Source organism: Capricornis sumatraensis, chromosome 21, assembly GCF_032405125.1.
Source record: "Capricornis sumatraensis isolate serow.1 chromosome 21, serow.2, whole genome shotgun sequence".
In the NCBI taxonomy this organism is placed as follows: domain Eukaryota; kingdom Metazoa; phylum Chordata; class Mammalia; order Artiodactyla; family Bovidae; genus Capricornis; species Capricornis sumatraensis.
This window is the reverse complement of record NC_091089.1, coordinates 37957314-37983552: the sequence shown is the minus strand read 5'-3', so window position 1 is coordinate 37983552 and position 26239 is coordinate 37957314. Positions and strand designations below refer to the sequence as shown.

The 26239-nt window shown below is 38.7% G+C and overlaps 2 protein-coding genes across 3 annotated transcripts in view; one reads left to right on the top strand and one right to left on the bottom strand.

The window, feature by feature from the left end:
• The window catches only part of THOC1 (THO complex subunit 1), a 36512-nt gene extending 14973 nt beyond the window's left edge, over nt 1-21539 (top strand). Inside the window, exons 9-21 of the mRNA XM_068993966.1 lie at nt 228-301; nt 2290-2398; nt 3617-3748; nt 14085-14185; nt 15533-15599; nt 15797-15847; nt 15935-16005; nt 16338-16433; nt 16989-17054; nt 18562-18645; nt 19677-19824; nt 20529-20604; nt 21084-21539. Of these exons, the coding sequence (XP_068850067.1) occupies nt 228-301; nt 2290-2398; nt 3617-3748; nt 14085-14185; nt 15533-15599; nt 15797-15847; nt 15935-16005; nt 16338-16433; nt 16989-17054; nt 18562-18645; nt 19677-19824; nt 20529-20604; nt 21084-21379 (1371 nt within the window). The 3' untranslated portion in view covers nt 21380-21539. The remainder of the gene's footprint in view (nt 1-227; nt 302-2289; nt 2399-3616; nt 3749-14084; nt 14186-15532; nt 15600-15796; nt 15848-15934; nt 16006-16337; nt 16434-16988; nt 17055-18561; nt 18646-19676; nt 19825-20528; nt 20605-21083) is intronic.
• The window catches only part of USP14 (ubiquitin specific peptidase 14), a 36595-nt gene continuing 31745 nt past the window's right edge, over nt 21390-26239 (bottom strand). For both annotated transcript variants that reach the window (XM_068993967.1, XM_068993968.1), the window contains 3 exons: nt 25695-25755; nt 25226-25333; nt 21390-24341 (listed from right to left, as the gene is read on the bottom strand). In XM_068993967.1, coding sequence (XP_068850068.1) covers nt 24190-24341; nt 25226-25333; nt 25695-25755 — 321 coding nt within the window. In that variant the 3' untranslated portion in view covers nt 21390-24189. The remainder of the gene's footprint in view (nt 24342-25225; nt 25334-25694; nt 25756-26239) is intronic.

Sequence of the window (26239 nt, the reverse complement as noted above, 5' to 3'; positions counted from 1 at the left end):
AAGATCATTGTGTACTATATTTCCAAATCATGTTTTGCCATAGATTCTCTGTTCATGGAGAGAATCTACTGACCATATTTGGAAAAGTACTGGTTTAAAACTTTACACTGTGTCTTCATGATTATCTTATTGTCATACGGCTCTTGAGTTCTTGGATCCCTGTCATATAGAATTCTCCTCTGCCTGACAACTGCTTCATGACCAGATGTACATTTTTTGAAATTTAGCACACAGAGGACAGAGAAGAAGGAATGGATGTAGAAGAAGGTGAAATGGGAGATGATGAAGCTCCAACAACTTGGTGAGTGTTTAGAAGTTCAGATTTCTTGATTTACACAGAAAATACCTTAATGATTTACCAAGTAAAAAGTTATGACCAACCTAGACAGCATATTCAAAAGCAGAGACATTACTTTGCCGACTAAGGTCCGTCTAGTCAAGGCTGTGGTTTTTCTTGTGGTCATGTATGGATGTGAGAGTTGGAGTGTGAAGAAGGCTGAGCACCGAAGAATTGATGCTTTTGAACTGTGGTGTTGGAGAACACTCTTGAGAGTCCTTTGGACTGCAAGGAGATCCAACCAGTCCATCCTAAAGAAGATCAGCCCTGGGATTTCTTTGAAAGGAATGATGCTAAAGCTGAAACTCCAGTACTTTGGCCACCTCATACGAAGAGTTGACTCATCGGAAAAGACTCTGATGCTGGGAGGGATTGGGGGCAGGAGGAGAAGGGGACAACAGAGGATGAGATGGCTGGATGGCATCACTGACTCGATGGATGTGAGTGTGAGTGGACTCCGGGAGCTGGTGATGGACAAGGTAGCCTGGCATGCTGCAGTCCATGGGGTCGCAAAGAGTCGGACACAACTGAGCGACTGAACTGAACTGAAGGTAGAGAGAGGAAGGAGGTAGGAGAATGTAGACAAGGAGGAAGGAAATAATGCTTACAGATTCCTTTTATTTGTAATTTTATATATATGTCTTAAAATTTTAACTCCTAAATCACTAATGGACTGAATCAATTGGTTTCTGAATTGTGTGCAGGCAGTCTGTTGTTTAGGTGTGGCCGACCTTATACAGATGCCTAACGTTTGAAAAGCTAACCGCAGGCAGCTCCTCCCTTTCTCCCTTCCATTTCACTTTGTAATCATAGTGGTATATGGGTCACTAAACCTAGTTCCTGTTTCCTGTATAAAATTACAGTGTTTCTTGGAATATTTGTCTGTGCATGAAGCTTAGCAAAGATGCTAACTATAATCCATAGGTTCAACTTTTTAAGGTTTATTCAGAAAGAATGGAATAAGCTAGTATGCAATTATGTTTATAGACAGAATTAATTTTAAGTGGTGATGTGGAAATATTTTTGTAGATATTGGAGGATATGAAGTAGTTGATACTGCAACCATTTTTAACATATGGTTAATACTAAAAGACTTAATTGGCTGTTTCTAATAACAGGATTTGCTGATATAAAGTCTAAATGTCTGTTTTAAAATCAAAAGTTGAAACAGTTTATAGCATAATGATTGCTTACAAAATTAAAAATTAAAAGAATATGTGTTCACACTGAAGATTTGTAATGTATCCAGATTGAACTAGTAATGCCATTTTTGTAATCCTAAATTGACATATACCTAATGTGTTTGTTCCCTACTAGGTCTCCTTAACTTAGTGTGTTGTTTGGGATATAGCACCTTTGACTTTTAACATTAGAGTCAAATGAACATTAGTTTAAACCACATAGAAATCAACTTCTTTCTCATGTAAGAGTCTGAAGACAGGTGCTTCAGGGCTGACGCAGTAGCCCTTGAGGGAGGTCGTCTGGGCACCCAGGTTCCTTCTAACCTCTTAGTCCACTGTCCCTGGGTATTTGCTTTTTTTTCCTGTAGTCTTGGATGGTTCATCATCACATCTGCCTTCCAGCCAGGGAAAAGGGAAAATGGTGAAAAATGGCCCACAAAGGACATGTGACTCCCACTCCCAACTGACTGGGAAGAATCTAATCACACCTGGTGCAAGAGAGGTTGGGAACATAGCCTTAAATTCTGAATGTATCCAGCCAAAATTCAGGGGTTCCACTACCGAAGATAAAGACAGAGTAAGGGTCTGAGAACCCCTGAAATTATTTATAGTTTATATAAGTATTTTATGAATTTGTATTCTTCTCAGGGGAAAGAGGCTATGGCTTTCATTAGCTTTTTAAAAGAATTTGTGCCCCAAGGAAAACTAAAGCATTTAGATACTTCTAAAAGGACTTAAATGATTTACTGAATGTAACATTTGTTTTATCAGCTCCATTCCAATTGATTACAACCTGTACCGAAAATTTTGGTCACTTCAGGATTACTTTAGGAACCCTGTGCAATGCTATGAGAAAATCTCATGGAAAACTTTTCTCAAGGTGAGTTGCCGTTGTAGAGTACCAAAAGCCCATTATTTTATAGCTGATGGCAGAGTCAGAACTTGACTCTTGTCCAGCATACTTTTCACTATTTGGTTCTTGTGCCCGTTATGTTTTTATACCTATTTCATAATATAGAAGGTAAGCTGTAGATTACTATGTAAACAGTTGATTTTGAGAGTAGTTTATAAATTATTTGAGGATTTAAAGGTTAGTAGTTACAGCTTTGGTTTTTTATATTGGTTTGGTTTTTTACATAGTATTGTCAACATGCATTGGTGAACTGTTTGCAGACTACATTCTGCCTTTATTTTGCACAGAATTATTTTGCCTATCCTGTTAGAACAGGACTCTGCAGACTGTGGCCTTGGACCACATCCAGCCTAATGCCTGCTTTTGTAAATAAAGTTAATACAGTATTGGCAAACAGCCACACCAGTGATTTACCTATTATCTGTGATTGCTTTTGTGCTATGACGGCTGACTTTTGTAGTTGAGACCATTTGATGAGTCATATGGTCTAAAATATTTGCTGTCTGACTTGTGCAGGAAAAACTTGCTAACCTTTTTTTTTTTTTTTTTTAAAGAATTCTCTGTATTTCTTTTCTTGGCCACTTAAAGATCAGTTTGTCCTTTTTGTTGTAATAAGAATCTAAAATTAATAGGTATAGCTTTTAAAAGTAGAATAGTATGTATTCTGTGTTACTTTTTAAAGTTTTATATGCAATAAAGTTTTTATTTTATATGCAGTACTTTTTTTTTCCTCTATAAGTGTCCAAATTGAGATTAAATAGTAAGTGAGAAGTCACTTGGAATTGTCCCTCAACTGGATAGGGTTTGACATCATGTTTTTATTTAGTCACTGTCTTTAGCACAGAAGAGGCTTGAGAGTTCCCAAGCTGATTAGACAGCTAACTTTACTGACAAATTTCTTTATTCTCTCAAAACATTCCCTTCTCTGTTTTCTCCTTATACATACTACTTAAGAAATCACATATCTTTAGAAGTAGAGAGCTTATTCCTAGTTTTAGAATAACCATAAAGTCTGACACAGAATAGTTTTATCCTGTTTTGCTGTCATAATTTTGCTTCCTTAATGTGCCTTTAGTATGCGTATATGGTTAACTGGGAATAAATTATAGATTATTTTGATATAGAGAAGCACTAAGCAAGTGATTGGGCAACAGTGCCAAATTAATTTGTATTTTTATTTTGCAGTATTCTGAAGAAGTCCTAGCTGTTTTTAAGAGTTATAAATTAGATGATACTCAGGCCTCAAGGAAAAAGATGGAAGAATTGAAAACAGGAGGAGAGCATGTATATTTTGCAAAATTTTTAACAAGTGAAAAGGTATGAATCTCCTTTTTTCATGAAGCACAGTAAGAAATATTTTTGTTTTTTTTTATTTAGATGATACCCTTGTAAGTTAAATACAGTAGAAAAGTTTCTGTCTTTATTTTTTGTTAAAACTGATAAATGTTAGTTTGAGAGTCCTGTTTTTTTCTTGTAGAAGTAAGACTGATTTCAAAGGTAAACAATATTGTTCTGCATTGTCTGTTTTGTAAATTTACTTTAGAATAAGTGGGTTTTAGTTACTTTCAAGTACATATATTTGAACCTTTAATTAGGATTTAATTTGCATTTATGAAAATATTTTGTAATTACCATTTAGGTACAAACAAGGGGCTTTAAAATTCCCTGCTAATTTTATTTATACAGTTTAATAAGTAAGTTTTTTTCAGTTACAATGCTAAAGGATTGTGTAAATTTCTAGTCAGGATGGCACATTGAGTTTGTTTCAGCTCACTTCTTTTGCTCCAAACACATAGCAATGATAGGTAAAATATAAAAAGAGAAAACCACAAAGACAAAGCCAGGCTTCCTTATCCAAAGCTGGATAAATATCTTCATGGGCCAAAACTGCCAAGTAGTAAGTGAAAAGAAAGCCTTGGGCCTCCTAGATTCTATATTCTAAGCAGGTGGTGGCACCCAAGGGTTTGGCTATAAGTGAGACCAGGTGGATTTCCGTGTGGGACGAGCAGCCAGAGCCACATTCACCTGTTGGAAGCCAGAGACTGGGGTGGAAATTAACCCACTTTTGAAAAGAAGGTAAGATAGATATTACCATTCTTCTGCCAAAGGCTGTCCTTCCATTCAGAACTCTCTGATGAATTCTGAAACCCAGTGCTAAGAAAGATCGCTGACAAAATCAGCTATTGATGTATATGTTCCAAAACTTTAAAATACGTATGTTTTGGATAATCAAAGAGATCACTGACAATAGAACATCCTTTGAGAATGGGAAATTGTGAAACTGAAAAATTTGAGCAGAAATGAAATAAACAGTTTAATATGACAACTAATTGAGAGTCTTAAAAATGAAAAATATGATCATTGAAAGCACAGCACATAGAATTAAACAGTAGATTGGACATAGATGACAAGAGAACGAGTGATGGAAAGTTGACCCAAAACACAGCACAAAGAGACAGGCTTTTGGCTAACCTGAAAGCAGTTAGGAGCCATGGATGATAGACTGAGAAATTCCAGCATGTATTTAAGGAGGATTTCCAAGGAATAGAAGGGAGAGAATGGTGGAAAAACTAAGGGACTGAAGGAAGTCCCAAGTTTTCACATTGAAAGCGTGCTGCAGCTGCCAAGCAGGATAAAGAAAGGTGAATCCATACTTCAGTACATTATGCCGTTACCTATGAGTATAAAGAGAAAACCTTAAATAGGCTACCAAAGAGGGGAGAGGGAAAAAAAACCCACAAATATACTGGAACAGAGTCCTAACAGCTATCAACAATAGGTACCAGAAAACAGGGGAGAGAGATTTCTGCGGAGGAAAAAAAACAACAACAAAAAAACTATCTATCTAGAATAGTGTCTCCTTTACTGACTCTGAGCGTTTTCACCAGTGCAGACAGCATGAGCTTTCCGGGTTAAGTGCTGGAATCCCATTAGGTAATATTATGACAGAGGTAAAAGCAGCTTTTAGAAGCCTAAAACTTTACAGTATGGAAGAAGAAAAGGCACAGAGGATTGCAGCAAAGAATGTAAGGAGTGATGTTTTGCATTTTTACTTCCATTTCTTGCCTCTTAAGCAGCAAATTTATTTTAAATTTCAACACAGAACCCGTCTTGTGCAATCTTCATATTTTCCCCATGTATTTCCAGTGTACAGTGCAGGCATTGATGAACCTTTAGAGTTTTACTAACTGCAGTTTGTTTGAAGACTTTTGCTGACACTCATGCCAGTTTTAACGTATGAGTGTGTTTCCACTCATCTGAAAAGGCAAACACAATTACTAAACCTTTTATCAGTACAAATCAAACCAACCTGAAACGGTCCTCAAGGTGGGAGGCCTGAGCTGCCATCTTTCTTGTAAACACTCTTGTACTCTTTGGGTCTGACGCAGGGCAGCTCCATGAATATCAGTGAACATAGTGGAAAGTTTAGGGCATACTCATCATTCTTTCTTGTTTTTAGAGTCCCTTCCATTTGTGAGTCAAGCCATAGTTATGCAAACAAGATAGAGTAAATCCTTTGGGGCTGCCAAGCAACCATGACTAAAGATAGGGTTAAAAAAAAAAATACCCTGCCAGTGTAGGCTCTGGATCTGGAGCCTAATTCTAAAGAAGAACAAATTCTAAAAGAATTGGCAGAGATGACTGGTTAACTGATACAAAGATAAGAATAAAGCTGGAATGAGAAATGACCCATTGTGACTATGTTATTAGCCAGAGTAATAGAAATTAATAATAACTATAGCAAAAGAACCATTCAAAATGTTAGCTCCTTTAGAAATGAGGGCACTACATAGTCAGGATTTACACAGAAACATAAGTCAGTATATTTATAAGTGCTGACAGGCATTTGAAAACAAATATTCACAACGAGGGTGGTCACTGCCACAACTTCCCAGGATTATGTAGGAACTCGGTGGTCCCTTTAAACAATTGAAGAAAGAACTGTAGTACACTTGAGAGAGGTTATGTTTTCCTTGAAATCTCTCAGGATACACAGTTGATCAGTTTTATACAGTATACTCATTTTTTTATTGAGAAATAGGCAGCTTCTGCAGCAATACTACTTTTATATCAAAGACTGCTGTCCTGTTCCCTACTCCCTGACAGACAAGTCAGTGGGCTTTCACAGAAAAGGCTAATCAACAGAAAAAAATTAATATTAAAATTGATATATTATTTTTTTCAGAAATTATTAGGCAAACTGGAGATTATATACAAGCACTCTTACTTGAAGTAAACATTCTCAACTAGCTCAGATAAGGCAGGTAGAAGCCCACGTCACCAAAGGCCCAAGAGAAAATCTTAGATTCATGTGCTAGATTGCTGTTGGTCTGTCTTCCAGGGAATAGTGGTTTCCTTTTAAAGAGATTTGCCTTTTATAATCTTACCCTTCTAGTTTCCTTGCAGTGCATAGCTAAGCTTTGTAATTCCATTGGTTTGCATTAAGAAGCAATAAAAATAGACCTAAGAAGCTTTAAACTTATGTGGAAAAGAGAACACAAGAGAAATTTAACAACTGGAATATAGAGCACATGCATAATAATTTGCATCCACGGAGGATGTATATAAGTAAAAACTGATCAAAAAAGTTGAAGTATTAGGGTGGAAAGAGACATACCAGGCAAATACCAACAAAAAGAAAGCTACATAAACACAAATAAAATTTAAGGCAAAATATGTTAAGTAGGATGAAGGAATGAATGCATATAAAAGGAATGAGCCACCAAGAAGATACCATACACTTACCTGCACTTAATAATATACCCTCAAAATATATCAGGAAAAACTTCAAACAATATGAGAAATTGGCCAGTCCACAGTTATAGTGGGATATTTTATGCCTTCATCAAAAACTGATGGGTTGAGCAAACTAAAGATTCATAGGTATTTGGAAGATTTTAGCAATAATGAACTTGAGTACCTGATAGTTCAGGCAGACCAAGATTAACAGGTATATGATAGGTTTTCATAATAAAAAATAATCCTGATGTATATATGGAAACTTGTACACAACAAGTAGAGATAATGTTTTGAGTACACATGGAATGTTCACAAAATTTGTGTACTAGGTCATAAAGGGAGTCTCAGCGTATTTCAGAGATTTCTTGTTGTGCAGAATACACACATTCTCTGGCCACAAGGCAATTAAATTAGAACTGTGAAAAGGATAGTTTTAAAAGATGTGAATGTATGGAAACATGAAAAGCGTTCTCCAGGAACTAAAGAGGAAATCACAATGGAAATTCTAAATTTGTTATAAATATGTTATCACACAGCAGGTTGGAAGTATTTTATGTCGTGTGTGGGTCACAAAGTGAGAGGTAAAAATATTACTTGAAATGCACTAATGAAAAGTTTAAGAAAGAATGACTGAGCATTTAATAAGCTCAAAAAGATACAGAATAAGCCTTGAGAGAAGTAGACAATAACACAAATTAATGAAATATATAAGAAGCTATAGAACATAGCAAAACCAAAAGCTTGAAGAGAAAAATATTATAAAAAGAATTTTTGTAACAGTTTTCATAGAACAAGGCTGACCGAGGAAAAAATAAAAAGATACCAATAAACATTGTTAGCAATAAAAATAGGAGTAATTGGAAGTCAGGAGACAATAAAATGTGTAAGAGATTATATTCTGAACTGCTGTATTTTTAGATTTAATGAAATAGTAATTTTGTAGAATAATTAATTGCCAAATGGATTCACAAAGAAATTAAAATCCAGAATAAACATAGAACAAGGAAATGGTAACCAAAGTGACACCTTTCAAATTACATAAGGCCTTTTTTTTTAAGGTAGATATTATCAGTACCTCAAGGAATAAAGGAAAGGCAACCTAGGTTCTTATATAAGATTAACTTTTAAATGAAATCACAATAAGGACAAAACGAGAAAAAAATGTATATATCAATTTCACTTATGAATAGGGATGAAAAATACATTGTAAAAAGTAATAAATCAACTGTAATTATTTTTTAAAAATAAAGACTAAATAATAACTAGTACTTACTATAAAAACAAATCAGAGGGGAATTCAAAAGAATTCTCAGTAATTTCAAGAACAAGACACAGGTGTCTACCAACCATATTTCTGTTCAGTGCTGTAATGGAGGACCTAGTCATTTCAGTAAGAGAAAACAGAAAAGAAACGAGAGTTGTATGCCTCCCAGAGAAAAGACTGCACTGTCTGTATTTGAAGGCAATAGAATTGTCTACAAAGAAAATCCGAGAGAACCAACAGACTGTTTCAGTTGAGGAAGATTAAGCAAAGTTACAAAAGGAAAACATCAGTAGTGTTCCTGTTAAAATGTTGTTTAAAACAGCAGTGAAGACTAATACCTGGGAGAGATCTTCATGGAGAAAATGATAAAAATGAAGAGGTCTGATGACATTTATAGACCCACTGCTACTTCTCTCCAAATATGTCCATAAATCCCGTGTGTTTTGAATCAAATCCAAACAGCCTCTTTAAAGGAACTTGAATAGTTGATCTTAAAGTTTTTATGGAAAAGCAAACGCCAGGAGTAACTAGGAAAATTTAGAAGAAGGTGGGAATGGTTGTCCTGTCAGATGTTAAGCCCTATAAAGGTCTAATAATTAAAACAGAGAGTAAGTATCAGGACAGGTATGAAGAAGAAAAAGGAGCTAGAACTAGACAGCGTGAAAAGACAAGCCACGAACTAGAAGGTATTCACCACAGCCAGAACCAAGAACGATTACTCTCCTGAATATTCCTTTGACAGAAACACAGCCACAAGGAAAACTGGAAAGATGGTATGCACAAGTGACTTACAGATATAGGAACCTGCATGAGCTTAGAAAGGATGCTAAACATCTGTAGTAGGTAAAGAAACTTAAATGATGAGATAATCACGTCACACTACAAACTGGCAAAATTTAAATATCCTAACAAAAAATATATTGACAGAATTGTGGGGAACAGAGAGCTAGCACACACACCACTGCTGCTGCTGCTGCTAAGGCGCTTTAGTCGTGTCCGACTCTGTGCGACCCCATAGACGGCAGCCCACCGGGCTCCCCCGTCCCTGAGATTCTCCAGGCAAGAACACTGGAGTGGGTTGCCATTTCCTTCTCTACTAGTTGAGTATAAATTGAAAACAGCCACTTTGCAGAGCAATTTTATAATAAAGAGCAAAGTAAAACTTCTTTTCTAAGAAGTGGGCCCTAGAGAATCACACAAAAGACTCATTGATTGTAACCTGTGTGTTTGTGAGTGAAAATGTGGGAATGACCAAATGTTGGTAAGTAGGAGACTGGGTGGGTGGTAAACTATGGTAAATCTTTATCCCATTGAGTTCCATAAAGCACCGAAAATGGATGACTTAGAACAGGGGTCAGCACATCGCTCACTGCATGTTTCTATAAGTGAGTATTTATAGAATACTCCCAGCTACACTTATTTCTTAACGTGTTGTCTGGGCTGCTTCTGCCCAGCGACAACAGAGAGGAGTTGTGGTGAAGACAGTACAACCACAAAGCCCAAGATAATTTACAGACTGACCCATAACAGAAATTTGCCAACCCCTGAACTAGAGCTCCAAGCATTAAGCTGTACATGTCAAAAATAATGTATGAAACATAGCTTTTTGCAGAGTAATGCATGCATAGTTTCAAACTATAGTATAGTTTGAAAACATGCAAAATACCGTGATATATTATTTATTGATGCCTCGTATATATAATAGTATATGCGTTAGAATCATCAACACCAAATACATGGCAGTGCTTGCCATAGTGAAAGGAGCATCTAGAGGGGCGTCAACAGTTTCAATGATACTCTGTTTCTTTAACAAATGTGGAACAAGTAAGAATGTTAGGATTTGATATGTAATTGGATCATGAGATATGAATGTATTGTATTACTTAACTGTGCCTTTTTGAACTTTAAGAAATACTCCATAATTTGAAAATTAGGTATTTTGATCTCATGTATTAATAATGACAAATTAGTTAGGAATTTGATCAAAGAGAATGCTCTTAATATTTTGTTTTCTAGCAGAGATTTTTTTTAAGTATTTTGTATTAAAGTAACAGAAATGGAAGATTTCATATTTCAGTTTAATTTTACAAGGGGTATTGTTTTGTTTTTTAATTTTTTTATTATCAGAATTTTCAAATGTGCAGAAAGGGATATTTTTTACGCATACAGTTTATTGACAGGCACATAAAGATAGCTAAGCGTGGCCTGAGCCTTTTAGGTTTAGGATAATAATCAGGAAGGCTGAGGCTTGAGCCTAAGAGGTGCAGTAAAAACAAAGGACAATAAACAGCCCTTTATTCACAAAACAGACAACAACAAAAATATTTGACCCATTGCATCATGTAAATGTGTAACTTTTAAAATAACTGAAGAAAAGTAGAACTAGAAAATATATATTGTGGCAGAAGGAATACAATTGAGTGTTTCAGTTTTACCTCTTACTAACTGCTATGTGGGTCATTGCAGGGGTCATTTTAACTTGTTGAGGCCTTGTTTTCTTAAGGATAGTGTGAAGCATTAGTTTAAATGATCAAACTAGTCTTTCCCATCTGATTCAATGTCTTGTTGACTCCTGTTTTCAATCTTTTTTTTTTTAATTAAAAAAAAAATTATCATCCAACATAAAAAGTAAATGTGGAAAAGATGATATTTTTAAAGCTCAAGGTAGATGAAAAGTTCCTAAACAGTGCCTGTTTCTTCAAGCCAGGAGTTCCAGACTGAACTCCTCAGGGCCTTGCCCCAGCCTGTCCCTCCTGTCTCTTTCTTCTCGTATATATGTGCTCCAACTTTAGGTTTGCTCCTGTGGTTCATGGTTGCTGCTTTTTCCAGGAAGTCTTCCTGGGATAGTTTAGGCAAATAGGTGAACAGTGGAGCCTCTCCGTAAATTAGCCAACACTGGAGAAAAGTAGGCTTTGTTGGGGAAACTGGTGTGTTTTATTTTGGATGGAAAAATCTGATCGATTGTCAGTGGGACATTCAGATGAGATGTGAAGTAGCTTCTTGAGGACACAGATCTGGAGCTGAGCGAGATGAAAGTATAGATATGGTATATAGTTTGGTTAACAGCTTATATGTGGTAATTTAAAAAGAGTGTAGACTAGAAGAAAAATGCATCAAACCAAATCCTAAAGAAAATCAGCACTTGAGGGAGAAGGAAGAAAGGAGAGGAGAGGAAGAAGATTGAGAACTGGAGGAAAACTAGAAAGATGTGACTTCTTGGAAGTGGAGTGTATCAGGCAGGATGAGGACTATGAAGAGTGTTCACTGGATATAACAAGTAAGTCATTGGTGATCTTAATGAAAACATTTCCCGTGGGTTGGTGACGCAGTGCCCCACGGGTTGTAGCAGGCTGAGGACTGGATGGGAGCATTGAATGTAGCCAGTTCTTTCAAGAAGCTTTGCTCTTCAGGGAGGAGAAGGTGAGGCTGTGGAATCTTTTTGAGAGAAGTTATTAAATGCTCAGTGGGAAAGAAGAAAGGGTTGAAGGCAAGCACCAGGGTAGTTACTGATGGGACTTCCAGACAGTAGGATCAGCTTCAGTGGTGGTGATGTGGCAGAGGAACAAGGCAAATGAGGATGTGGGTGCAGTGGAAACATCCAGTTTAGTGACTTTTTCCTCCTCGTTGAAGGCAGGGGTGGTTACCCACTGAGAGCGAGAGGGCTGGGTAGCAAGTAGTATTCTGCTAAGTGCAGGGGTTGAAATAGTCGCTGTGGAGAAGCCTTGGAGGGTGAAGATGCTGATTAGAGATCAGGGAGACTTCTAAACTGGAGACAGTAGCATAGCGGTGGTTCCGTCTGCATGCCTGTGAGATTTGTATTTTCTTTGAAGCAGCTCTACCTGCAGCCTCGATGGGGAGCCTCAGTGTTAGGATAGAGAAGGTGACCGACAGTTGGTTTGATCCAAGTTGCCCTTTTGCCTGGTAGATGTGATAGAAGTATGGGACGAAGGTATGAAAGAAGTTGGCAAGAAGGTGATTGAAGAGCTAGACCATGTGGTCTAGGGCAGGGGTCCCTTGACTACAGCTCACAGGCCACATCTGGCCCACTTCCTGCTTGTTTTTTAACATTTTACATGTTTATATTAAGTACCTGCAAACTATCCATTACATACCTCTTGACTCAGATAACCTATTTAGGCTCTGGCACTGTAAGGAAACGTTTCCTGACCCTTTGTGTAGACTAAAATAGGGTTAGAGTGAAAACAGGGATGAGACTTAGAGATATGCAGAAAGTAAGGATTCAAGGAACGTAAGTTCTCAGTAAAGTCCAAATATTAAGTACATTGGGCAGTTGAGTGGCAGACCAGGAGGGATAGGAGCTCGTGAGTAAAGATTTCAGAGCTGGGGTGTCTGTGAGTGACGGCCAGGCCCAGCTGGGGCCATGGTAGTGGGGGACCAAGTATAAGGGGCAGTGGCAGTCAGTGGAGTTGAGGTCAGGGAACTGAGAGCCCAGGTGGAGATACAGAGCCATCCAGCACTGGAGGAAGGGAAGTCTGGGAGCATGCCATTCAGCTTCCTGGTTAGGGATGGTTAATATGATAACAGAAAAGACATGGGGCTTGCTTAAACAAGAGCCGGCCCTGGAGAAGTGGCTGGTGAGTCATATGGCTAATGACTGTTGGCCGCTGCGTGACCAGGTCTCCCAGGATGGCTGTTCTCTTGCTCTGTCTGTCCCCTGCTGGCAGTGCCTGCTTCATCTGCTCACATGACCTTCTGCACACCTGCCCCAGGCCCCAGCTAGTGACTTTTCTCATCTTTAGGTCAGAATGAGAGAGGGTGCCGGGAGACAGTGTAGCCCAGCTGCTGGGTTAGTAAATGGAAGCATCGCCCAAGGAACTTGGGACCTGGAGCTGGCGACAGGTTCCAGGGGCTGTCAGGAGTCTCACTGGTTATTCCTGTAGAAACCTCCCACTGTTGCTTTAGGTCTTGGGGGCAGGACAGCATGCGCAGGTGTGTAGGAGGTCCGTCGTGAACAGGGTGATGGTGAGGCAGACACTGCGACGGAGGAGGGACAGAGAGCAGCAGCTTGCCCTCAGCCTCCAGGGACTGATCAGAGGCTGCCTTCATCACTGAGGTCATCCTACAGGGCGACCGCTAGGTGGCAGTGTTGTTGAAGAGTGTCCTCAAATGACCTTCAAGTCCTTTCTCATTGAGATCCTGTGATAATACAGGTGTGATGATTTTCTCTAAAATACAGCAGTCCGTTCTATTCACGGGAGATTCTTCACTTCTGAATCTTCTCATTTTCTTGTTATTGAGCACCCACCCTGCTGCACGCACTTTTAGGGCTACAAAGAGCTGCATCTCTTGGCAGTGTTTATCCACAGTGACCCTCCTTTGGCCACTGTTTCTTTATATGACATTCTTTCTTGCCTTTACATTTTTATATGTCTCCTTTTGTTCTGACCTCAGGACCACAGATAGAACATTGTTAACGACTGACATAAATCTCATGGCATAACTGGTTAAGAATCCTAAATGAAGCTTTTGCTATACTCCCCTGGGGCTTGTGTGGTAATGGCTCACGTACAGTGAGTTCTCTGCGTGTTTCTTGAGTTGAAATCTTCCATTTCTGTAGGTGCCACCTGTACCTTTAGGCAGAGTATGAATTTAATATGCTGTTCTGTGTTGTGCTTGTTTTTTGAGTAGTTGATGGATTTACAGCTGAGTGACAGTAACTTCCGTCGACACATCCTGTTGCAGTATCTCATTTTATTTCAGTATCTCAAGGGGCAGGTCAAATTCAAAAGGTGAGTTAACATAGGTAGTAAATGCCTTATAAACGGCAGCAAAGAGAAAGATTGCTTGTTGATGTATTTGATGTTTTTTTTTTTTTTAATGTACTGGGCTCATTTTATTTGTAAGCCTCACATCCCTGAAAACTAGATAATCAAGCGTTTTTGTAAGATACAAGACACTAAGGAAATCGTTTGAGAGAAAAGGCTGTCAGTGTCTTTCCTGGTGAGCACCAGGCAGCCCAGAGTTCTCAGTTGTCGTAGGTCACAACTTCTCCCAACCTCATTTGCTAACTCAGCCAATAATGGTTTTCCTCCAGACGTGGGACTGTCTAGGACATTACAACTGAAAAAAATTAAATCTCTGAAGCACAGAGCTGTTCTGGTTTCTTGGACTCTTCAGAAAGCCTGCTCAGGACCTGTGCTGTGGGTCTCGTACCTCCTCCTCTGGTGCAGCCCATCCTTCTCGTCCCACACATCCCTGAAGCAGAGCTCCCCATAACTGCATGGAAGTGTGTAGGGCAGTGTTTTGTCAGTTGTGTAAAGAACGTGGCTTTCTTCCTGCTGGTTTGGAATCCCACTTGCCTCACGCACTAGCCGCACTTCAGCTTTCAGACTTGTAATTTTAAGGTAACACATAGGGAGCACTCAAAGAAAGGTGTTCTTATCCTTGTCTGTTGTGGGGGGTGTGGTATGGCATAGTAGAAACGAGGGGCAGACCTGGGTTTGAATTTAAGCTTCAGACCTAAGCTTTGAGCCCCTGTAGTCTGTTTAACATAGGCACATTTCCTCGTTTTGAAATTTAATAAATAATGTATGTGAAGTTCTTAGATCCTGGTATTATCAGTATTCATTGGATGGCTATAAACTACAGAGAACCTAGTACACAGTGAGAGCTGAACTAATGGCAGCTGCTAACAATTTGGGTCTGTCTTCAGCCTTCTCTAGGGTTCGGGGGTTTCATTTATCACATTTAGCATGCGTTTGAAAGGAACACAGTATGAGTTATTTGACTGTAACTTGGAGAGGAGTATGTTAATATTTCCTCTGAGACTTTTATGCCATATTGAACTTATTCTCGAAAACAGTCATTGCTCTGTTCATAGTTAATCAGATTGATTCATTGAATGTTTTATTCACCATTATATATTTTAATGGCTTCAATTCCAACCATCTTTCTAAAGAATAAAATACAAGAACTTCTTACAGTTTCATTGTCATTGTTCTCATTTTGGTAATTTTTGACACTTTACAGTACAGTTCACTTCTGTTACATGCTTTGTGTTTCAGACAGTAGATAAACGTTAAAGTTGAATAAACATTCTTGTAACTCAAGCATGCTTTTATTGCTTTGTTTCCTAGTTCAAACTATGTTTTAACTGATGAGCAATCACTCTGGATTGAAGATACTACAAAATCAGTTTATCAAGTAAGTTCATCACGCAACAAACCCATGATTGAACAAAATGAAAATTTAGAATTTTCTTTGTTTCAGCCCCAAATAGGAAAATAAGGATAAAGTTAAGCTCAGGTACAAGACCACAAACACTTCTTGGTTCTCTGCCTACAACCACTCCTATGATGCAGAAAGTTGTTGAAAGCTTAGTATATTCTTTCTAATCACAGCTACTATCTGAAAACCCCCCTGATGGAGAAAGATTTTCAAAGATGGTAGAGGTATGTGTTTTATATTTACATAGTCTTTTTAGCACCCAGTAAACTCTCAAAAGGCTTCATTATGAAAATGTAATTTATTTTCCCCAGCATATATTAAACACTGAAGAAAACTGGAACTCATGGAAAAATGAAGGCTGCCCAAGTTTTGTGAAAGAAAGGTAAATGTATACTTAGCTCAAGCAGTATGAGAAAGGCATTTCAGAATATAGCTTGACACGATCAGTTTACATGACATCCGGATCTGTCAGTGTGTTCATGTAACAGTATAAACTGTACTCTATAAAAATACAACTGCTTTGATTTACTTCTGTTATTATCGAAGGGAAAATGCTTGCTGTGTACCCACATCTTGTCGTTTGTCCCCTCATGATGAGTGTGATAATATGAAGCGTCCATGTACTTTAGGAAGAAAACAGTAACTAAACTTTCTTGAACGTTTAACATTGTTCCATCTCTGCCATCCATCTGAAGTCCCAGTGTGTTTTCACAGAACGTCAGACAGCAAGCCCACAAGAGCAGTACGGAAAAGAGCAGCGCCGGAGGACTTCCTGGGGAAAGGGCCCAGCAAAAAAATTCTGATGGGCAAGTAGGTAAACCTGGCTCCATAGCGGGGGTGTCATCACAGAAGCTTTTACATTGTGAAAATATTGCTCTAAGAACTCTCCAGGTTTTGTGTTTTTCCAAGTTTCTTGTGTTTGGTATGTACATATATGACCAAAGCAAACTACACCTGATGAGCCTGTAGGGTTCATACGAGACAGAACTTCCGTTTTGTCTCCAGCTTCCCAGGTCCATGGCTATAGGTTCTGCCTTATTTTCCACGTCAGACAGTCCACTTGCTGTCAGATCGATGCATCTTGTTTCTGGCTGTTGCAGGGTACTGTCATCCTTTCATTTCTTCTGCCTTCCAGTTAACTATTCTTTTCTTTATACTGCATTCGATTATTTTAGAAAGAAGTTAATGGTCATTATTACTTAATAAAATATATGCTCATATAGAAAATTTGCTAAATACCAAAATGTAATGATCAAAACTCATCACCACCCCAAAACTCACTATTTACTCCAAGTATTTTTATAGCTTTAACATATAAGAGAATGGTGTCCATAAACAACATATTTATTTTTGTGTGTTTTGTAGTGATGAGTTAACAAGGCTTTGGAATCTCTGTCCTGACAACATGGAAGCCTGTAAATCAGAGACAAGGCAAGTTTAAAATGTTTCATATGAAGTGTTGCTTTTCTCAAATGTTAACTAGCATAGAACTTTTTGTCAGCTATAAGCAGAGCTCAAAAGAAATTTTAAAATTTATTGTGGTTGACTTCGGCTCAGCATAATATAGCTTTCCATAGAACACCTAGAGGTGCTGATAAAATAATTGTAGAAATCACAAGAAAGAAGAATTCACAAAAGGGAGAATGAAAAATCAGAATAAGAACTACAGGTTGGTTACTTGTAGCTGGGGAGCAGTGCAGGTTGAGTCCCGCTTTGGGAACCAAAGAACGTGGGTTTTATAGCAACAGAGGACAGAAAGTAAGGCTTCAAGCCTGTAGACTGGTCACTGAGTGCCCCTGGGTAAAGCTGAGGCCCTCAACACACTCTGTAAAAAAATGGGCCATGCAGAAGGAAGAGGGACTCGCTCACTGGCACAGGAAGCAAGGAGCTTATCCACTCCCACCTGAGATGTGGGCAAAAAGAAAAAGGTATTCCCTGAGGAATTATAACCATATCTGCTGTTATGTGGCCTCAGAGTTTAAACTTATACTACCCGCAGCAGTGTGAAGGAACAACCTAAGCTAAGAGGGTGAACTAAAAACTCCCAGGTGGATGGCAGAAAGCTTTTTCTAGGGAGAGGGGGAAATCACATCTACCTAATTCACTCAGGGATTCTACAGTAAGTCTAAAGATAAGCGCACCATCCAAACCTAAAACCATGACTAAGAATCAACAGGTAGAATAAGCAACTAAAAGGAACATGACAGTCTCAAAAAGGACCAGGCAATTTGAAAAAAAAAAAACAAATAACTCTTCTAGCAACAAGAAATTATAGCCATTTTGTACAACACAGAGAATATAGCTAATGTTTTGTAATAACTGTAAGTGGAAAATAACCTTTAAAAATTGGATAAAGATTTGATGTCTTTTTTAAAAAAGAAAACAGTCAGTTGTCATTTCAGTATGACAAAATTTAAGTCTCTTTGGAGAGACCCATCTTTTAGCCTGCTTGCGTGTATCAAATTTTACTTCTAAAGACAAATTGAAGAAAGATGCAGTTAAAAATCAATCATGCCACCACGGTAACAATCTAAACTAAACTCAGTGTGAAACCATATTGTCTGGTTCTCATTTCAGTTTGGTTCTGGTTTTAAAAAAAATTACCCATGGATGTGGATGTGAAAACCTCCTGCTTGCTGGTCAAATTTAACTGCTCTCAAGCCCCGGGCCGCCCTCTGCTGCAGCGCTGCCATACATGGCAGCACACAGCGCTGTGTGTTCCCCTCCAGGCTAGACTGTATATAACCGGGGGCCGGGGGCACTACACTGCCCTCCACTGTCCCCTTGAGAAGTTTAGTTTTGCATCACCTCCTTAAAAATCTGAGTTCCTAAGTAATCCAGTTGTAAATCAGTGTGGTTAATACTAGAATCTTTTATTGCCTCCATTTTATGAGTATTAAGCACATACATGATCTTCACTGGTTATTTTAACACCCAGGGAATACATGCCAACTTTGGAGGAATTCTTCGAAGAAGCCATTGAACAGGCAGACCCTGAAAACATGGTCGAAAGTGAATACAAGTAAGTAATGTTTCTCATGAGCTGATTTCCTCTATCTTAAGCACTGCATATATACCAGAACACTAAGGGAGACCACTGATACAAGTAGTACTTTTCGCTTAGGTGAGGTTATCTTCCAGCTTCACGGTACTCTATGTCCTGATTTCAACGACCATTCCCATTTTGACAAGCAACTTAGAATGCTTTCTGTCAGAAGTGGAAAGATCCCCTTAGAACCCGTCTGTCACCTCTTTTCCCTGTTCCCCTTCAGTTCACGGTATGTCCAACAGCCACTGACAGTGAGCTACTCTTAAGACCTCGTGGGGGCATCCAGATCACTTGCAGAAACTTTTAAATGGAACAGATCTGTGCTCTGGATTCTCTGTGGCTCACCGATTTCTGGAACAGGATCTCTAGTCTTTCTTGCCATACTGTGCACCACCTGTTACTGCCACAGTGGAGCATCTGGCAGATTCTGTTCTTGGTGTCGGTGTTTACGGTCTAGGCTACTGGCTGTGTCCTTTTCAGTTTTGGAGTCATTTTTTATCCACCAAGGTTGATATTGAGCAAATGAAAGTTCGAACGTTATATAAATTTTTTTAAACAGCAGATAGTACCTTACAGGGTGAAATCTGTTGGGTTTATAAAACATTCTGAAGTTCACAGCTGCAGATAGCACCGCCAGTGAGGATAGAAACTCAGTGAGCAGTGAGCCTCTGACTATCAAGTGGTGAGGCAGATGGCATCTGTCCTGCACACACAGCATCTGGCCAGTCCTGGACGCCTACTAATTAACCTTTAAATGTCTGTAAACTTTTAAAATGCGTTTGCTGCATATGAACCTGCCCCTTTGGACTCTGCTGGTTTCTATTTGTAAGTGAACTGCATGCTGAGAGGTTCTTTAGGGTTACGGTCAGTGTGAGAAGAATGGTGCCTTCAGCTACTGATCTGAGCGTAGAGTTTCTTCTGGTGAACTAAGCACATTAACTAGAAGAGAATATAAAAATTATAAATAACTATATAAATCACAAGATTGATGTCTCTTTTTATAGGGCTGTGAACAACTCAAATTATGGTTGGAGAGCCCTAAGACTGTTAGCACGGAGAAGCCCTCACTTCTTCCAGCCAACCAACCAGCAGTTTAAAAGTTTGCCAGAATATCTCGAAAACATGGTAATAAAGCTAGCCAAGGAATTACCAGTAAGTAGGAGTGATGAGTGTTTTATCCTTCAGTTGGTGTTCTCTTCTTTTGTAAAACTACTGTTGCTGTTTGAGCTAAGAGCTGAATTTCACTTTAATCATGTGGAAAAAATATGATCCACAAACCCCGTTGTTTTAGAATGAGGAAATAATGCCTTTGAGTATACATTTATAGGAAGTATCAATACATAAATTGATGAAGTAACTTCACATGCTGTATAAAGTTATTATACTTTGGTTACTCTTCCTGTTGGTCAGTGCATTCTATTTTATCACAGGCAGGGCTCATGGGGTGGGGGTAGGCAACTTGGTCTATCTTCCTACTCTGTTCTCTTTTCTAATACAATATGGCAATAACTATACTGTATGCAAACAACCAAATAGTTTCTCAGAGCATGTTGTTAAGCACATGGTTGGTCCCCGGTCTGCCCTAGATTGTTGTTACCATGTATGTGCTGGGCACGTGCAAGTCATCGCACCAGGCGTCCTACTGGCTCCCTTCTTCCCAGGCTGGGGTGAAAGGGGTCCTTCCAACCTCTGGTTGTCCCCGTCCTTCCTTCTCCAGGTTAACACTGTCCCACTGTGATCCTTACCTGACGTTCATGTTTAACATTTAACTGCAATCTCTTATCTAAGATCAAACTACCCGCACTTCTCTGATTTTAGAAGCTGGTACTCTAAGACATTCCTTTTACTCATTGTAGCCTCCTTCTGAAGAAATAAAAACAGGTGAGGATGAAGATGAGGAAGATAATGATGCTTTACTGAAGGAAAATGAAAGTAAGAATTGAATTTTCTTGGCTATTTTACAAAATTGGAAAAGATTGGGGTTCTTTGTTGAGAGGTACGTTATTTGATCTACTTCTCAACTTCTACTGTTTATCTCAGCTCTGTTTCTTATAGTGAGGAATCTAAAGCATTGCTTGATAACTTTTCCAATAGTGCATTTTATACAATAATATAAAGTGTTGGGAAGGAGAGCACTTACATTTGAATGCACCTCATACTTCTTAATTCTCGGGGTTCAGATTGGGGGCCGCTGGTTTCAGGGGAAACCTTCATGATTATAACACAGGCAACAGCTTTAGTTTTACATCCCTAACGATCATAAGAATTCAACCAGGGGAAATATAAAAAGGAACTGTTTTACTTTTAAAATCAAGCTTACTGAAGTCTCAGTGGCCCTGTGTCCCATTATGGGCTTTGACTCATACACATCCTCGCATTTTGTTCGTAATTACTTCCCCTGTGTTTTCTAGGTCCTGATGTTCGGCGAGACAAACCTGTAACAGGGGACCAAATAGAGGTATTTGCCAACAAACTGGGTGAACAGTGGAAGGTCCTGGCTCCTTACTTGGAAATGAAAGACTCAGAAATTAGACAGATCGAGTGTGACAGCGAAGACATGAAGATGAGAGCCAAACAGCTGCTCGTGGCCTGGCAGGACCAAGAGGGAGTACACGCAACGCCCGAGAACCTGATCAACGCGCTCAACAAGTCTGGGCTAAGTGACCTTGCAGAAAGTCTAACTAATGACAATGAGACAAACAGTTAGCTTCGTCCTTTTATTATTATTATTAAAACTGTGATAAGGTTTTGTTACCAAGCAGCATTTGATAAGAGGTCCACTGGTTTTGGTAAACAATAAACATTTTTATAACAGTTGTACAGTTGGCTGGTGCTCCACGAACAACAGAATGTATGTTGGCTCTTGATGACTGACCTCAGGGTTTAGGGGGAGAAGTTGGGGAAACGGCCAGAATATTTTTGTTAATTATATATGTGTAAGTCAGTTAGCAATGTTCAGGGGCATGGTGTTCCCTGCATGCCATGAAGTTACAGAATTTAACTTGCTGAGAATCCCGCAATACTACTTTCTGAATCTGCATGACTGCTCTAGTCTCATATATGCTTTAAAGCAGAGGATCAGCGAACAGTGGTCCATTTGCCACCTCTTTCTGTAAGTCAAGTGTTTACGGCACAGCCACACTGATCCTTACTTATGTCCTCCCTACCTATGGGCTCCTTTCATGCTACAAAGGTACCTACAAAGCTTAAAACGTATGAAAATATCTGGCCCACTACAGAAAAATGTGCCAACCCCCAAGCTGAAAAGAAATGGGGTGAAGTATAAAACCTAATTCTTTTAGCCTCACAGGACTTAGGTCTCAAGTCACTTAAAACAGGGCTACATACCTCAGGGATTGCTGTGAAGTTCCAACGAGATGTGTGTGAAAGCGCCTTGCACACAGCTCAGCACTGTGGAGTGACGGCTGGCCCGGACCGTCTACTTCTCCCATTCCCACATAAGCTTACCCTTCAGGGCTCTAAGGTCGTCACTGTTTTAAATGCTGAGGGCGGTCTCAGCGCCTGTCACACTGTAAATGATCCTGGTGAGGCTTTCCCTTGCTGGCCAGTCCAGCAGTGCTCCAGCACAGCGCTGGTATCAAAAGGGCCTCGGGGCGGGGGCTGGGGGGTGCACAGCCTGTAAGGCACGCTCAGGAATTGCAATGTTTTTTTTTCCTTATTCTCCTTTTCAAAGATCTTATACACAAGGCTGAATTCTAAAATAGTCTTTAACAGTTTAAAAGACACCAGTAGAAGTCCAATTTCTTACACTTCAAGAAATCTTTGGAATAATGCTTTTTTGGATCAAATAAAATGAAGTCAAGTTTTTCATAATGACAGTTAAGAGATTACAATTTAAAATGCTAATCCCACGAAGGCTCCTATAACTTTGTTCTAATCCAACCTGACCTAGTAGCTACAGCATCCTGCAAATCATAAAATCTGAATCCTAATTGCTGAATTTTTGTCCTCAGAGTTCAGAACAAAATAAGACAGTGAATAAAAAAGTTCTCAATTCACAAGCATCATACCAATAGATAAAAGAACCACTACAGTTCTCATGAGCTCGTCCTCCCTTTCCCGTTCTGCACTCTCTCCAAGGCAAGAGGAGGACTGACTGCCAGTATTAAAGCTTAGCTGAAGAAGCTATTTACAGGTAAGTTTCCCTGAAATGCTTATTTTATCCTCTAAGTATTCTTAGATTACATTGTTCAAACTTGAGAGGAAAATGGCCACTTTTTGGTCACTGCTGTGCTCTGTAGAGCCTTTTAAAACAGCATAAGCAAAGATAGAGATTTCATGATAATCCCTACAACTTTATTATAAATACTAACGCAGAAAATAAGACAGCTGAATCCTATCCTTTCACTCACAATAAAACAAAAATGAACTGATTAGAGGGTATTAAAATCTACCATATACTGCAGAATCTCATATTCTTGATATTTCTACTAAAAATCACTGGTATTAAATTTTGAGATAGACATGAAGTTGGGAGTTGACAGAGTAGAAACAAACACCCAACTGAGCCAAAGAACAGATCTGATAAACATGGTTGAGTTCATCATCCAAAGAACTTGTTACTTTCACAACTTTGTGTTTCTTTTTAAACAGGCTAGAAGGTGAAGAAGATACTATTTTCAAATAGATGCTTGAGAGCATAATTAACCATCTGCAGAAACTATAATAGTATTAAACATATCTGAACTTCAGCCAAGCTCCAAAAGACAAAAGACTTGAGGTCAAAAGCTGTTAGTCCCTCTTTTTTCTTTTTTTATTAAATATCCTCATTTTCTAAAAATAAGCAACTGGAGCTTGTCAACATTTTAAGGTTCATTACTACAAAACCATAGCAAAGTTCAATGTACAAACCATAGTACATCAGAGACACAGTGACAAATGTATAATCAAATGTACTATTATTTGATCACAATTTATTTTAAAGTCATGAAAAGCCAGCAACAGTCAGGCTGGACAAATACTTGATTGTACCCATGTTTCCATGGGGGTGGGGACGCAGCACTGAGTTACACAATGAGATCAAACTTACTTCCTTTCCACCTTCCTGGCAACATTTGTGTTAGATAAGGCAAAGGATGGGCAGCTACTGAATCACTGGTGGTTTGAACCATGCAAGAACAAAGAATAGAGTAATAGGTGTGCACTAAACATCTGATTGCTGAATCTTGGGCTGAAAAAGACAGAAAAATTATCACAGAAGGTAATAATGGTTGAAAGGCATTTCAACTCATAATTTTTAAAAATTCATCCAAGCAATAAGCTTTTTAAAAAGTTCTTCCTGCCACATTTACACAGGGCAGCACAGTCCAAAGGCAATTTTCTCTTTTCTGTAATTTCTTAGGTCAATAACACGGAGTGGTCTGCTTCTGCCCTCTCTTGTTCCACATGAGGGGAAACACACAAAACCACCTAAACATCTTCCAAAGCTCTGGGTTATAGATATGATCAACAAATAACATTTATTTCACACCTAAGCATAAATAGCTAAAATGAAGATTACTGTTCACTTTCCTCTTCCATTATCTCCACTCTGCGAGGCCCATAGAGTAGAACGTAAGCTATGTGCCAGTCTCCACCACCAGAAAGCCGTAAAATATCCTCTGGTGTCACGATGCTGACCTTATCGTCGTCAAACTTGATCCATTCATCTAAAGTGTGAGACAGAAACACAAAATTTATCTCATAGATGACTTTTTCAGAGTTCCATTGCAAAAAAGGTACTGAGGAGTTTTAGGCACAGTAGTATTCCATCTGCCATACCAACAGTTCTCAAAGTGTGGTCCAGGGACTATGCACATTCAAGATCTTTTTGGGGTTTCCATGAAGATTACAATTATTTTCATAACACTTCTAAAGCATCTGCCTCCCCACCCCCACCATTCTCTGAAGAGTGCTTTGGAATTATCCAGAGGTTACACAGTGTGTGATAAAGCAGCAGAAGACAGAAGCAGAGACAGGAGAATCCAGCTGCCTCCTGTTCAGCCCAACAAACTCACAAAAATGTAAATCAACGCCATTAAATATTTTTCTGTTTTGGAAAAGATTGTTATTTTTAAAATGTTAGTTGGACTTCCCTGGTGGTCCAGTGGTTAAGAATCTGCCTGCCAATGCAGGGGGCATGGGTTTGATCCCTAGTTAGGGGAGATTCCACGTGCTGTGGGGCAGCCATGCCCATGTGCTCTACAGCCTGTCTGAAGCCACGGTAATGAGAAGCCCGTCTGAACAGCAACAAAGACCCAGCGTGGTGAAAAAAGAGTATATTTTTTAAACAACTAATCTGTAACAAATTATGTTAATATGTAATGACTCCATTAATGGCAGTCTCAAATTAATTTCTCAGTTTTCTATTTTAGTAAATATATTAAAGATACAATTCTTATAAACAAAAATTCTTCGGAATCCTCAATAATTAAAGAAATGTAAAAGAGGTTCTGAGATGAAAAAATTTTCAGGATAAATGTGCTAAAAAATTTAAACTTGTCAAAACAGTATGCAACAATTGAAAAAAAAAAAAAACAAACAGAATCTTTACCTGGTTTCCTTTTCACCCATGATACATAATGGCCTGAAGAGCTAGACCTTCCCTGATGCGTTAGCACTGCTTGTAAATCATAGTATCCGCAATTATTGGAGCCAATGTCTAAAGAAAGACATAAATCCAGTAATACTAGAGATGAACAGATACGTGCTTTCTCAAGTTAAGTAACAAGGAAGAACAACTTAAGTTTAGCCTACAGAATACTACCTTATTATTAAAATCCAGTTAAGAGACTATGGTGCACTTAGTGCTCCATGAAAGATAAGTATGCTATCATTTACAGAACGTATATTCACTGAAAAGTGATTTTTTTACTGTCTCATACTAAGGTAAATTATACTTTAAGAAACACAACTTTTTTTAAGCTTGGTATCTGAAAGAAACAGATTATGTGGCAAGACAGTAAATTTTTTTAAAAAACCTACACACAGTAAAACTCAATTGAAATGAAGATTTCACTTACCATCAGCAAAAGAAAAGGGTTCATACTTAACTTCTTTTTGGGGACTACTGTTTTTGTCACCCTGAGGGAAAAAAACTTCTTTTTAATTTTCATGGTACTGGAATTAAAATTTATATTCTTTTGAGTATATATCTCCACAAACATTTATTATCTATAATACAAATCACCAAGGCAAAGGAAAAATACAATCTCCCTTACACAGTGCTAAAATGATATAACTACAATTAACAATATTTTGGCTACCTGATCTGAAGAGCTGACCCATTAGAAAAGACATTGATGCTGGGAAAGATTGAAGGCAGAAGGAGAAGAGGATGACAGAGGATGAGACCGTTGGACAGCATCACGAACTCAATGGATGGGTCTGAGCAAGCTCTGGGAGATGGTGACGGACAGGGAAGCCTGGCACGCTGCAGTCCATGGGGTCACAGACAGTCGGACACGACAGCAGCAACAACAGTTAGCATCAAACTGTAAACCCCAAAGTCCTACTTTTGAACAATATACAATCTCATAGGTAGAGCAGCAGATCCTGATTACAGGAC